We start from the raw sequence: 14,503 nt of genomic DNA on the forward strand, positions 1-14,503 counted from the left end.
TTCCATTGGACATACTGATGCTTAAATCAATTCCTGCTATTTTTTAGTAAGAGCTTATGAAAATTACTAAGATGTCACTGGCCACAAGGGTTTGAGAAACAACATGCTACACAATAAGAATAAGAAACTGCATAAACACTATTTTGCACTAATGCATAAAACACTAGTTTGAATCGGGACCACACAAGGCTTTTCTGTAATGAAAATAAGAACATGGATTCCTGGGTGTGGGAAAGGTTTGGCTTTATCATAGACTCTTTGTCCAGACATAAAAAAAAGCAATGAGCAGTTTATTTACTTTTTCCAATGCGTGCATGCTGAACACAGGACCATCATGTGCTTTGACAGTTTTTATGAGAAACACATCTCTCCAAATACACACATCCCCCGTGGAGGTTCCAGAGAACGCCATCTCTTCTGTCCAGCCATACACTGCACACATCATTGTGTCAGTTCTTCCCAATGCACCTATGCAGCCCTTTCTCCCAATTAGTCCTCCTCCTGGTTCAGACCAAAAACAAGTCATTAGACATCTGCTTGGAACTATAGAACAAGAACTACATAACCATACCCACAGCAACAAGTCCTTTTCTTTTAGTCCACCCATGCTCTCCCAAAAAATGAGATACAATATTGTAGTAAACAGTTATACTGTCAGTAACAGAATATGCTCTAATTCTGAAAAGTGTTCTTACCTGCTCTCCGCCAGAATTTCATGTGTTTAATTCCAACTGTAATCAATTTATCAGGCATGTAAGGATTAATCTTAACAACAAAAATCTTATCTTTGCTTCCCCTGAAATGCAAAGCAAAATCATTTAAATATAAGTGTAACTCTTAATATTTTTAAATAGGGTTGGGAGCAGTTTTTTGTTTCATTTTTATGTATACCTGCTCTATCTTGCCAACATTTACTTTCAAATCATTACTAATAGTTTATAATGAGGAAGTAGAAAACTAAAGAAGCAACATATTGTGTCCTGCTCTATTTTCATTACTTTTCAGTTTCCAAGGCAGGTGAGTAATTATGTTACTTCAAAGAGGCACAAGGAGGCATTTCATTTGCAAAAGAAAATGTATTTGCATTAAGTTTGGGTATATGGCATTTAGATCTTTGACAGCTCATGATACTTAAAGGAGTGAAGTCAAAAATCTTATTTTAAGTTTGCTTATCTTGGAAACAAATTGCCATTGTCATTCCCCATTTAGCTGATTTTTTCTGTTTTTGTTAGAAAAAAATTATGCAGCTATTACATGTTTGATGGAAATTACAGTTAGTTCTAAAAATGTTAAAACCTTGTGTGTTCTAGATTTTTTACTACGCTTCTATAAAACTAATGCTTTGCTTCAGTCCTACAGTTTGAAAAGCAGCTTTCAGCTATGTTTGCCATCCATGCAAAGCAATGCTTATATATTGTTTTTCTTTACTTAAAATGCAGAAGAGCACCCAATCTCTAATTTTTGCTCCTTGTTCAAAAGGGACAATAATCTTTTATTTTCTGTCCTTTCAGACCACTAGATGAACTAGTGGCTGAATGCATTAAAAAGTTTCTTTCCAAACTCACAGTCATCTTCAAAGTACAGATGCTGCTCTCAAAAATTCTAATAAATTCCTTCAATTTGTGGGTGAGAATTGAAAAAAAAAAATTAGGTGAAAGGCAGATAAATATCTTCAGAGAAGTCAAGCTGCCTGGGCTTTTGACAAGTAACTGGGAATGGAATATCCTTCTTTATCTACATCATCTATTCAGAATTTTCATTCTTTAGTGGAAAAGAAATTCAACATGTGTTTAAAAATAAAATGGGAGTCAATTAAATTAAAGAGCAATAATGGATGAAAGGGAAGCTGACACTTTTTTAAATGTACTGCACTGCAGAGAGTAATAAATCTTTTTAAAATCTACCTAGAACAATGTGTAGAGTATAAGCACTGAATCCAGACAGAATGGAACAAAACCCACTCACACTACAGCTTTATCTAAAGCAATAGATCCTTAGGAGAAAAGAAAAAGTCAAAGGTTTAAATAACATTACTCAAAATTAGAAATAGGGTTCTATCTTGTAGATTAAAACAATTTAATAAACATGTATTAAATAATCTGCACAGAAACAAAGAAACTTTTGAAATATTTAACCTTTGGATGTTACTTAGACCAATTTCCTGTTCAAAGCAGAGCTGAATTCTAAGTTAGATTAGGCTGGTCAGGACCCAGGAAGAAAATGGAAAGAACCCTGAAGAAAAAAGAACTCTGCAAAACAACTACAAATGACTATTCCAAGAAAGGTGCAACCTCTGATGAAAAAGATCTGAACATGCCACATATCACAATTTTTAAGAGGGCAAACACAATTGCATAGAGTTTTAAAGAAAATATTTCAGAACACAGCAATGTATCCTATGCCATCTTTCCTCACCAGTTGAGCAGTCATTGTAATAGTTCTTGTTGACTATCAGACCTTCATTTACTTCTTCCACAGAAAGTTTTTAACATGACATAAACATTATTGTCTGCATCACTTATGTAACAGGAAATGCTAATTTATTAGAGAACTCATATTTTTAAGTGAATATATTTTTCTTACTGACATTTGATAGTAAATCTAGGTACAGATTTTTAAACATAGTTAAATTCCTACCTTACTGCTGAAAGCTTTTCTCCTTTCTTCCAATCCCAGAGTACAATAGTGTGATTATCATCTATTCCAACAGAAGCCAATCGTTTCCCATCCGCTAGAATAATACATTTATTATTAAGAGAGTAGATAGATAACTATGTTGCAATAATAAGAAACCATATAAAAATATTATAACTTCAAAAATGTTTTAAGAATGTACAAACAAGTAAATAAGCATATGAAGTTTTTAGAGGTATGCTTTTTCATCCATTTGCTTTTAAACTCGGATGAAGTGTAGCACTTTAAATTATCCTGTCTCAAATTTGAATTTAGAAGCTCTGTGTTCATATTAAATCCCTTGTTCAGTTAGCTGTTAACATAGTTGGACAAAAACGTTCACTACAGGTTGTTCTTGTGAAAATTTCATGTTCACTCTGAAAATCTCTGTTCATTTCTGAACAGGAAAGAACTGAAGCCATATCATGAAATTTGTGAAATGCCCTTAAACTTAGTAGTACTATGAAGTCTTGGAAAAGTTTGACACATATTCCACATAAACTTTCAATAAACAAGCTGTTTGTGCTCACTCTAGATCAATAACTTTCTGACATGCATCCATTTTTGGAATTGCTATATATCCGTGCCAGAATTTGAGAAATGAGATTCATATCTTGAAAAAGGAGAAACCAAAGAAAGAGGCATCAAAAACCTCAAACCATTCATCTTTGTGATCTCACATTGTTGCTGTGAGTTCAGAGATTTTATCCAGGAAATCCAAACAATTAAAGAATTAATAGAAGTTAGTGGAGCAGAGGAAATTTAATATTGGTACAGGAATTCAGTGTAGGGGGTGTAAAAATCTCAAGGGATTTAACTGATAGTCTTATGTTAGTTTAAGGTGGAGACAGAGCCTGTGTTTCTGACCAGAACTCCCTGACCGGACTTCCTGAACGTATCAGTGTGCTTTCAACACACCTTTCAAGATTTCATTTAAAAAAGAAAAAACTGCACACCCAATCATTTTGCTCAAAAAAGCTTCTTACACAGTTGTAAAGCAGACACAACACTCCAGATCTGGGCACCTGCCCTGTACAACCAAACCAAATTCTGAAGTGCTCAGCTCAGCTGTTAAACAGGACAGTAGCTGTTCTTACATTTCCTATGTGCAAGACTCCAAAGGAGGTTTTTGTAATGAATGTTCATTGTAAGACAGCATCTCTCCTTTGACAGTGAACACTGGAGAATATTTTTAATACAAAATCTGCAGTGTAAAGGAACCCCCAGTTTCTCAGTAGAACTGATTATCTTGTATTTTCACACAGAAAAGGAAAAGTGTAAATAAATAAATAAATACTTATTACCTGAAAAATCAACAGCACAAACACCATACTGGTGATAGCCCTTTAATACTGAGAGTGGCTTTATTGTTTCTGTATCCCAAATGTGTATCGAGGAATCTCGACCAACCTGAAAGTATACATATTCATAGAGAAATTTTTTCATTTCTCAGTTATTTTACACATTTTTTTAAAAAGTATTAAGAATACTTCAAAAAGTATTTGAAAAAACATTACAGTGATAGAATTTTCCTAGTATTACTGTTGTCTGGATGGCAGGATATTATTCCTTTTGCTGCTTCCCAAAGACCATTTCCCAGTTGACTTAGGCACATTAATCACACTTAACTAAAGTCCTCCTGCGCTGGGGGAGGGGAGAAAAAAAGTCCTTCATTGATTGCAGTGTAGCATATTTATTCCATCAATTTTTCATCAATCATTCCCTGTCTAAAAATAAAAGGCTATTTTTATTGCTAGTATGTCAGCTTCTCTACGTTTCAGAAATCAAGGTGACTTCTGCTGCTCTCTGGTGTCATTACAAGGCAGATTCTAACACACTGATACCTGTGGCACAAAAATGCACTAGTGTAGGCAACAAACCTGGTAAGAAACGCAATATAACTTATTATTTTCAACTATGTACAAAAGCACTATTGGCCAGCACTTAAAAGATTATTTGCTACTCCAAGGGTTTTGCACCCCACTGCATAAATAAAAGGGTTGCAAAACCAGAACAAAACTCTCTTGCATTAAGGCTCAGCAAAACTAGGATCTATTTCTGGTTTTGTCACAAACTTAACATTAAGTATTTGTGAAGTTTTTCAGAATATCCACTATCAGGAAGCTCTGAACCAGGGTGGTATGAGGAATTTGATTACTGCATTACTTAGTTTCCTCATGTAACATAGTATACAACAATATGCAATGTGTATGTAGTATAAAACAGTGTATAATGGAGTGTATCTTTCTGCTGAGAGCATAAGTTATTGTAAATTCAGGGACATTTTTATTCACAGCCTCTACTACTCCAAAATTAAATCAACACAATTCTTATATTTAGGGCTAATTTCTTAACTGACCCACAGAGTTATGTTAATCTCAACATTTTTATAGAAATCAAGAGCATAATAAGCAAAAGTTTATTTCTAGAAAAAAATTTCCAATTTATAATACAGTAATAAGAGCAACAATGATAAAAATTATAAGCATAAATAAAAAAACATGAAATATCAGCTCAAACCTTCAAGTCCTAGTGTATAAATATTTACTGGAAGAATTGTTTGTTTGAAAACATGACAGAAAATAATTTATCCAAAATAACTATCCAGCAAAAGATAAAATTAACTATTATTAGTATTATAAAATGAATTCAAACAACATACACTCCTTTGCTGTATGCACAATCAGTACACAGTTTGTGTATAGATGATGATGAAAAGCATAATGCATTCAAATGGAATGCCAGACTGTAACAACTGCTCACTTCATACTGTAAAATAGTAAATGAATACAATGATAATATCGATAATTTCACAAAACAAATTTTAAAAAATATATTTTATCTGCACATTTTCTCCACCTGTTATCAAGAAGCTGCAACATAATGCCGAATAAAATTATTAATCTATTCTTAGTTTTAAATGATGTTCAGAAAAACTATGGAGAATATACTCTTACCATGACACAAATAAATGTAAAAAACACTTCTGTGTCAGTATTCTCCCACTATTCCATCTGCAACAGAAATGCAGTCCTTCATCTGAATAAATGTAGACTGGACGCTCTTTCCCCAAGACCTTTCTAAATTCAGTAGTAACGACTTTGGATCGTTATTGCAGACAAACACGAGTCCCACCTGGCCTGTTGCCACGTAGTCCTTCAGGGGATGGATGGCAAGGCAGAGGATGTCGTCGTCGTGGCCCAGGTAGAAGCGCTGCGTGTTCTGCTGCCGGTTGTACACCACCCCCACGGCTGCCACGTGGTACACGATCTCGCCCGTCTGCGTGTAGAACAGGTTGCTCCGGCAGTCGTAACCCCTGTAACTGAGGCAACAAAAAAGGTCTGTGCACCAAAGCCATAAACATCTATACTGAAACTGACATAAAGTCATGCCGGTGAATTTTGTGCATGTAAAACTCGCGTTACTTACCAATTACCGTTTTGGGGTTATAAAGTTTTGAATATACTTTCCCATTCTTAAGGGAGCATCAATTTATCAATCTAATTTACTACTCAGACGCCAGTACTACAAGCACTAGCTTAAAAGTGGCACTTAATTGTTACTTTCCACAGCTAGATTAGAAGAGAAAGTAATAGCTAGCAATTTTTTCAGACCACATGGAGAAATTGGGCATGCAACATGTAGTTAAGTAAAGTAGAGAATGTCCAAAGTATTAGTTTTGGCTATTTCCTACTGCTCAAAAATCAGACAGCAAAACATAACCATTTCTGGAAACTTGAAAGGAGAAAAAAAATGTTTTTTTTTTTAATAGAACAGTTTCTTTTTCTGAACTTTCTGCTCTCGTAGTGGTACAGGAACTGGCATGAGTAGGCCAATTCCCAACTAAGGTTTGTATACACTATCTCAGTACACTCATTTCTTCCTAGGTGTGACTAAGACTATGAAGTTACATCCATCTTTCCTTATGTACACAGTGCAACCATATGCACTGGGGAAGTAATGAATCCGTAAGGCAGCTGACCAACTTCAGTTTAATGAATATTCCAAACACCACAAATCCATGTTTGTAAACACTAGATCTGTGCATCACTGGAAAACAACAGAGCACATATGTGGAACAGATTTGAATATAATGTATTTCAGCAGGCTCACCAATATTACACACAATGGTATTTATATCATTGTATGTGATTAGAGAAAAATTACTAAGATCACCACACAAAGTTCTTAAACAGACCAGCAGATAGTCCAGGTCCACTGCTCCCTAGAAGAAGAATATTGTATTTCATGAACTTGTGTCTCAGACTTTTGGAAGTTGATGAAATTCCTTCCTGCCCAGTTCTAACGTGTCCACGTCCCTCCAGATGGCAGCACAGCCATCGGGTCTGCCAGCCTCTCCTCCCAGCTTTGTACTGCCTGCCACACTGTGAAGTCCAAAGTTGGGTCTCAATAGATCACAAAAAAAGAGAAGTGAACTTCTTAAACCGGTGAAAACTGTGATAGCACAGAAATAAAGCATTTAAATAGGGTTCCCTTCAATTCACTGTTTAGATTGGTATTCACAGGCAGATTCTTAACTACAGATTTGGTCCTAGTCCAGCAACTTTTCAGCAGCTCCTGAGTTACTGTCCCTTCAAGGTCTCCAGCAGAATCTCTCCTCACAGTTGATCTGAGGCTCAGCTATGTCTGCTGCCTGCTCTTCTCAAAGTGACCAACAATTTAGACTCAGAATACAAGTGCAGGCTCTTCAGTCCTGCTGTGCTCTCCCTCCACCCACATCCATCCATCCATCCATCCTTCCTTCCTTCCTTCCTTCCTTCCTTCCTTCCTTCCTTCCTTCCTTCCTTCCTTCCTTCCTTCCTTCCTTCCTTCCTTCCTTCCTTCCTTCCTTCCTTCCTTCCTTCCTTCCTTCCTTCCTTCCTTCCTTCCTTCCTTCCTTCCTTCCTTCCTTCCTTCCTTCCTTCCCACAGCAGCACGTGCAGATGTTGGGAAGCTGATTTCTGCCTAACCCAGAGCGCTGTCTGCTTGCAGCCTCCTTAGATGCACAGCCACTAGGTTTTTAAGGAGCAGAATATACAATTACCTACAGAAACTATGAAGAAAAAAACAAAAATAACATATCATAGTATGTAACATCACCATTTTAGGTACTTGGCAACACTCTGTGAGGGGCAGGGATTATAAAGGCAGGCACAGTGCCAAAGAAGATACCTGAACCTATTGCTGCTCAGACATCATTTTCCTGTACTTCACTCTGCACTGTACTCTACTAAACATGCTAGATTTTCTTTGCAAGCAAAAGTAATTTTTAAAAAAGGTCAAATATTCACCCTAAAGGAAAATATTAAAAACACAAACAAACAACAAAACCCAACATCTAGGAAAATATGCATGCTGAAAGAAATACTGAACATTGAGGAATTTCTTGCAAGCTTAGCAGTTGCCTATAAAAGTAAAAGGTGTGAAGACAGCAAAAGAGTTTCAGGTTCTCCTACACACAACCCAGAAACTCAGAAGTTTCCCAGCTCATCAGAACAATTGCCTATATACCCTAAATTAAACCTAGTGAAACTGAGTACATCAGTGCCATGTATCACAGGACTACTCAAAATATCCAAAATGTATCTAGGATGCAGGAAAATAGTTCTCATTATTCATAACTTCTTGTGATAGAATGTAATTTTAGTTAATTTCCTCCAAAAATTGGTACAATCAATTTCTTACAATTAGAATACAACATAGTGTGTCAAAATATCAAGCAGTGCCAACAAAGACTCTTTGTCACCACATTAAACACATTTGGTCTTTCCCACGGGCCAGTTTACTAACTCCTTGACAATAAAGGTACTTTTTTCCAGAGGGAAAGTGATGGGACTAGGTTAAACAGCAATGAAAATAAGCATATTGCAATGTAGAAGGTAATTCCCTAAGAATATTCTACACTTTTCCAAAATGCTTACATCTCCATATTATTAAACCAATTTAGAACTGAGAATACTAGCTAATCTCTGAAAAAACATTAAGAGAAATAATTTATTCACATGCAGAAAACAAACCAAAGAAATTTAAAAGGCATCTTTATTAGCAACTATAAGTTAAATAATAATGAAAGCTCTGTATTGTAGTTACTGAATAATATATAACAAGACACAATAAAAGTAAGAATGCATTTTGCCAGAGTTAATTGTCCAGGATTGATTCAAGTTAATGTGACAGTAACTATCAGAAGAAGATGTAGCTTCCTAAGTGGAAGGGAAAAGAAATGGCCATTACCAAAGTCATGAATAGCAGGGGTTGCCTTCAATTTGAGATTTAGACATGCAAACATAAGTGCTCACATGTTTGTTAGATACATGAATTCCTACATTTTAATCAATACTCTTGTAGTCAACTGAGTCAGTTGAACCTGCAGGGCTGCTCAGCTGGCCAACCATCAGCACTGCATTTTACCTGAGCCAAATCACTCCTCGTGCTCCACTGATTACTGACTGAATCTCCAGTGACTGTGATGGAAGTTTAGATATACACCTAAAACCATTTCCTTTTGGGCACATCACTGTGAATAACCTGAAGCTGAACCCTACCCACATGTACAAGTTACACATCTATATCCAGCTAACAGGCAATTTCACAAGTACTGTCCTCCCTGGGAAAAGAGTCAATGTCCATTGCTTGTCTAATGCTGTAAGAGTTTCAAAATTTGCATGTTACTCTTTAAAACATATGTGGGAAGCTTCCCCATGTAGTCCAATCCTCCTTGAAAATCTCTAGAAGAACCAAATATCAAAATGAACATGATTGAGAACAGAGTCTTTAGTACAAAGGTGGAGACTTAATTTTTTTTTAAAAATATTCTGCATAGCAATAGTTTTCTCAAGAGGACCCACTCAGAGGCTATTCCCTTCAGATGCTCTTTGCAGGTATTTGTAGGAATCCATGCAAGATGTTATAAGGCTCTCCTTATAGAGCATTCCCATGTCATCTTGAAACTGCTACCAAATTTGATCTTATGGTAAGGTTAGTTTATTGAATATCCTGAAATTCAAACTAGATTGTGCTTAAATACTTTGAATGTTGAAAAATAATTCTATGACTCTATGAATATTCAAAAATATAAAAAAACATTCTTGTGAAATCAACAGCATAGCTCTGAGAGAATACAAGGCATGAGTATTACATGTGCATCTTTATTTCCTGCCAGCAAAAAGAAAGCATAATAAGCATCGAGTCCAAGACAAAAGTTCTTCTGATTAGCGCATGTTTCTGAACCACCACCTTGCCAAATACACGGCAGAATTAAAATACAGGAATAATCAAAAAGAGGCCAGATTTGTACACCAATTTAACAAAGTGTGTCTGATCACGACTGAATCCGATCTCTTAGAGAAAGACACAGGTGACCCTCTTAACAGAAGTTCTTTCCTCATCCATATTAGTCAGAAGCTGGCTCACATACTCTGAATTTTATTCCCTTCCAAAATAGGAAGTAACCAGAGGTTTAAAAGATTTCTTACAGGTTATCAAGAGATTTTTAAAAGTTTGTCTTTCACGGCAGTTGACAAATTCAAAGCACAACACTAACAAGCTCAAAAACAAAGAAAAGAGAAAAAGCTTCCAGTTCCCTTGATTTAAAAAAAGCACCACCTCTTAAATTTTCTAGGAACATCCAAGACATTTCCATTGCAGCTAAAGAAAGATGAAGCAAAGCAGACTTCCTGAATCAGAGAATATGCCTATTACTCACTTGGATGTGGGTCACTTTAAAGTTAACAGCCTGGACATTGAGAAAAATCTGTTGTTCAGCATGGATTCTTCATTAGTTTTCTTGATGCCCATAGGGTAACCAGACAGAACTCAACAGGACATTCTACTTCTGGTCATTGCTGGATATTCTGGTCAAGCTTCACTTCTGTTGTGAAGGAAATAACAAAAATACCAAAGATCCAGGGCCCTTGCTTGTGCTACATCTTCGTCAGGATCATTTGGTTTTATTCTTAGACCAACCTTTAAAGACTACAGACAGCAGCTACCCACCTTAATGCATTCTCTATGCAGATATCAAAACCTTCAACTGAGAATTTGGGAGCACCAAAAAGAGAAATTAAAACCCCAGCTCTGTACCAAGCATCCCAGTTGTCATAATTTTCTAAGCTACTATATGTCTTCTGCAGACAAAATTTCTGATTTGAATATTAACTATTCTTAGCCAATTAATTTATTAAGCATTGCATGTGGAGCCTACTACAATTGATAAGTGCCATTATAAAGGCAGTATCAGTAACTTCTCCCTGCATTTAGTTATATCTGAAAAGAAGTTGTATTCCTGCAAAGAGCTTTCTTTCGAAAGGAAAACCTGAGTTGCAACGTCTTAGTTGAATAAAGGTTTTGGTTTTGCTTTATATCAAGAGAATTTATATTTCTGATCATTATTCTAATGTAGTAACATCTAGTACCAGCTTGCTTTAAAACACCATTCTTTTTTCTGATAAAAATTCTTCACCTATGAAGAACCATGGGAAACTACTAATCCTAAAGATGAATAGTAAGACTTCAAGGATACATCCAAAAGTCATTCTGCTACTCAAAATAGCACCAAAAAAAGAATAAACTCATTTTTAACTTACTTACAAGACCTATCAAGAATTACATTTAATTCCTAAATTAAAAAAGGAACATGTAAGTTGTTTCAAACTAGGTACAAACAACTTATACTTTTTTTTTAATAAATCACTGCTAGAAACACCACGTTGTCCAGAACCCAGTCATCTTCAACTACACAAAGTTTCTGTTCTAGCTATCAAAATCACACATCAAAGAGAACTACTGCTTTCCAGATACTGAAAAGTATGGGTGAGATTACTGAATACTTTATTTAATCACTTGTATTCATGCAATAAGTACCAGCCAAAGTTTGACTTCAAATTCACTTCAGAATTCATGTGTAGAATTAGCATGCTGGCATCAAAGCTTTCTATTTATTTAGTGTAAATTTATTTCTACATATATTAATAAAAATAGCAAATCATAAAGCAACAACCATAAAAGTCTTTAATCAGATTATTAAATTATAAACACCAGTCTATAAAATCAAACAGTCTGCTTGTATATTTTAAAGAATGTTAGTTTGCATACCCATGAACAAAATGCAGTCTTATACTGTTCCCTGGGGCTCGCTCACGTCTCTTAGAAGCTGCACTTTTTCTTTTTTCTTTGCATTGCTCTTTAAGTTGAGGTAGATCTTCTTTGTAAACCTTTAAGAAAAAGCATACATAACTGAAAAAACCCTCCAATACCTATAGTAGTGACCATATAGTGTAACTTGGTTGTGAATTGCATTCTAGGATTACATGTAATAATTTTTCTCTCTGTTAATATTAATATTAACAGCTTAGCTGTAAATTTTAATTCATCATTATATTTTAATAAGTTTGTTCTTTTGAATGCATCAGGTAACAAAAATTCTAAAGGTTTTGCTCAGTTCTCATGCAGTCTCCCCAGTTTTGAGATTTCAACAGTCTTCATAAATGACCAAGTTAAACGCTAGGAAGCTTCCAGCTGCCATTAAAACTAAAATCTTTACCTGTCGACGATAGGTGATCTGTGTCTCTTGCTCAATTTCAGAGTCCAGCTCTGGAACATCAGACTGATCTGAATCTGATTCATCACTATTAGAATCAACCAGACTCTCTGTCACCAAGAAAACAGAAATAAAAAATTAAGCAACCTAAATTACAAGCCAGAAAGTTTAAGCTAACAGCCTAAAGTTTCTGATTTGATAATCAATGCTTATTAGCTACAACATAAAATGCTAATAATTGACCAGAACAATTCTGCTGCTACACAGGAAATAAGCCATAAATATGATAATTTTGGGTGCTGGAGTGAGTTAGTTTTCATTAACTAAAATAATTTCATGAGCTTTAATGTAGGAGTAAAGGAAAAAGAAGATAATTAAATAATCAGTATAAAGCAGAAACTAAGACTTGCACAAAATTAACAAAGGGTGCAAAGAGAAACTTATGTTCAAGTGAGCTACTGATGCAAGCAGAAATGCTTCAAATAGGTTAGGGAGAGGGAAAAAATTATAGATAGGAAGAGGAAAAATTTATTGTGACTGCAGAGAAAAACAGTAGACACAAAGTACGACATGTAGGAAGAGCCTATTATTGTTTCCTTGTGCATTTTTCACTGAGAAGTTCAGAACTGCATCTGTATTTATTTACCTGTATGCTAAATATACACTAATACATATTCATCTGATCTGAGCAATTAAATGGTGAAACAGCCTATTTTATTGTAACTATATTCTCATTTCCCCAAAGGATTCTCTAAAGTCCTTTAGGAATTCCAAGGGAGGCACTCAGTTAACTGTTTTGATTTTAGGAACCTCATGTGAATAACTGTTTAATTAGTCACTAGTGGAAACATGATCTTCATTTTTTCCCAAACACTAAACATCTATATTCTGCTTTAAAAAAGAAAAAAAAACCAGCTATAATACTTACACTATCATCTAAATACTTCAAAATTTTAAACAATTAGTATAAAACCATATTTTTCCAGTGACACCTGAGCATGCAGTTGTTGTCAATTTAGTAAAGGGTGATATATACAGAACTCAGAAATTCCTATCTATGCTTGAACTTTTAAAATTTTTCTTTGCAAAAGAGTCACAGCAGTGAAGGTTTTTCATACCCTTGCTAGCCTGAACACACAGGTGTGATGGTTTGACAAATGCCAGTGCACAGATTTTTTTAAATCCTCACCAAAGATCAATTAATGCCAAACCAGGACCACAGGGTACTGGCAAGTATTAGAAAACTCTATCAGGTGCTTCAGGCACCTGCAAAATTTAAAGAACAACAACTGCTGTAATTGTGAAGACTGACAATTTTGAATATTTATTTCAATACCGTCACCAAAGAATTTTACTTCTCTTTTAGCCTTTTCTTGTGTTTTTTTTCAGTTATTTCCTTACCTTGGGGTGCTATATGAAGATTGTCCTTCAGCTTGCGGTCGGGGACAAACTTCCACTGAAAGACAGAGTGGTCAGCTCCCCCGATGGAGACAACCCACTGGTGATCGTGCGACCATCTGACATTTGTCACGTGAGCAGAATGACCAAGATATTTTTTAAACTTTGCTCCTAGAACAAGAACAAAAATATCTCTCAATATTTGTGAAATAAATGTTTCAGAAGAACACCTCAGAAAATCATATTAAAGAACGCCTAGAAAAAGTAGTGTTTCATAAAGATATTCTAATTCCTACTGGTATTTTAATCAATAGAAACATCTTTTTGCTGTTTTCACAATTTTTAATGTGTATATAAGATACATTTGTTAATTTAGTTCCAAAATATAACAACTTAATCAAGTCAAGCACAAGAACAGAAGACATATGACAATGCTGAATGAGGTGTACCAGAGATTTAAGAAATTTCACTGTAATAATTTTATTTTACTTTTTACAAAGTAAAATTATTAATTCTACTTTGAAGAGTACAGTTATTTAAATCATGTATATTTAAGTCTATGAAAACACCCCCATATACATGCTTGTAGCACAAGTTCCCAACGTACAATGTCAGTGCTAAGCACTTCTGACAATTCATCTCCTCCCACGTTTAGCAGTAGAACTGGTAGTAGTAGTACAGCTACATCCAGTCAACGTTTTCAGGGCTACATAACCACAACACAGACATTGCATGAGTTACTGAAATTAAGTTCCTAACAGCACTCCATTATAAGTAATCTTTTTAGATCAAAAAGGCTTCATTGTTTCAGAGCTGTTTGAAGAACTTCAGTCTACACACCATTCAATTTTAATGCTGGCAACAACTGCATGGATAGGTCTTAGGATAGGTCTT

At 35.2% G+C, this 14,503-nt stretch overlaps 1 protein-coding gene across 4 annotated transcripts in view; it reads right to left on the reverse strand.

Moving 5' to 3' along the window:
* Window positions 1–14,503, reverse strand: part of EML5 (EMAP like 5) — a 92,885-nt gene that overhangs the window by 37,885 nt on the left and 40,497 nt on the right. For all 4 annotated transcript variants that reach the window (XM_058806573.1, XM_058806570.1, XM_058806571.1 and 1 more), the window contains exons 11-18: window positions 13,613–13,780; window positions 12,215–12,321; window positions 11,767–11,885; window positions 5,809–5,995; window positions 3,978–4,083; window positions 2,638–2,731; window positions 696–796; window positions 299–501 (exon numbers count right to left, since the gene is read on the reverse strand). In XM_058806573.1, coding sequence (XP_058662556.1) covers window positions 299–501; window positions 696–796; window positions 2,638–2,731; window positions 3,978–4,083; window positions 5,809–5,995; window positions 11,767–11,885; window positions 12,215–12,321; window positions 13,613–13,780 — 1,085 coding nt within the window. The remainder of the gene's footprint in view (window positions 1–298; window positions 502–695; window positions 797–2,637; window positions 2,732–3,977; window positions 4,084–5,808; window positions 5,996–11,766; window positions 11,886–12,214; window positions 12,322–13,612; window positions 13,781–14,503) is intronic.

This window comes from Ammospiza caudacuta, chromosome 6 (assembly GCF_027887145.1).
Source record: "Ammospiza caudacuta isolate bAmmCau1 chromosome 6, bAmmCau1.pri, whole genome shotgun sequence".
Taxonomy (NCBI): Eukaryota; Metazoa; Chordata; class Aves; order Passeriformes; family Passerellidae; genus Ammospiza; species Ammospiza caudacuta.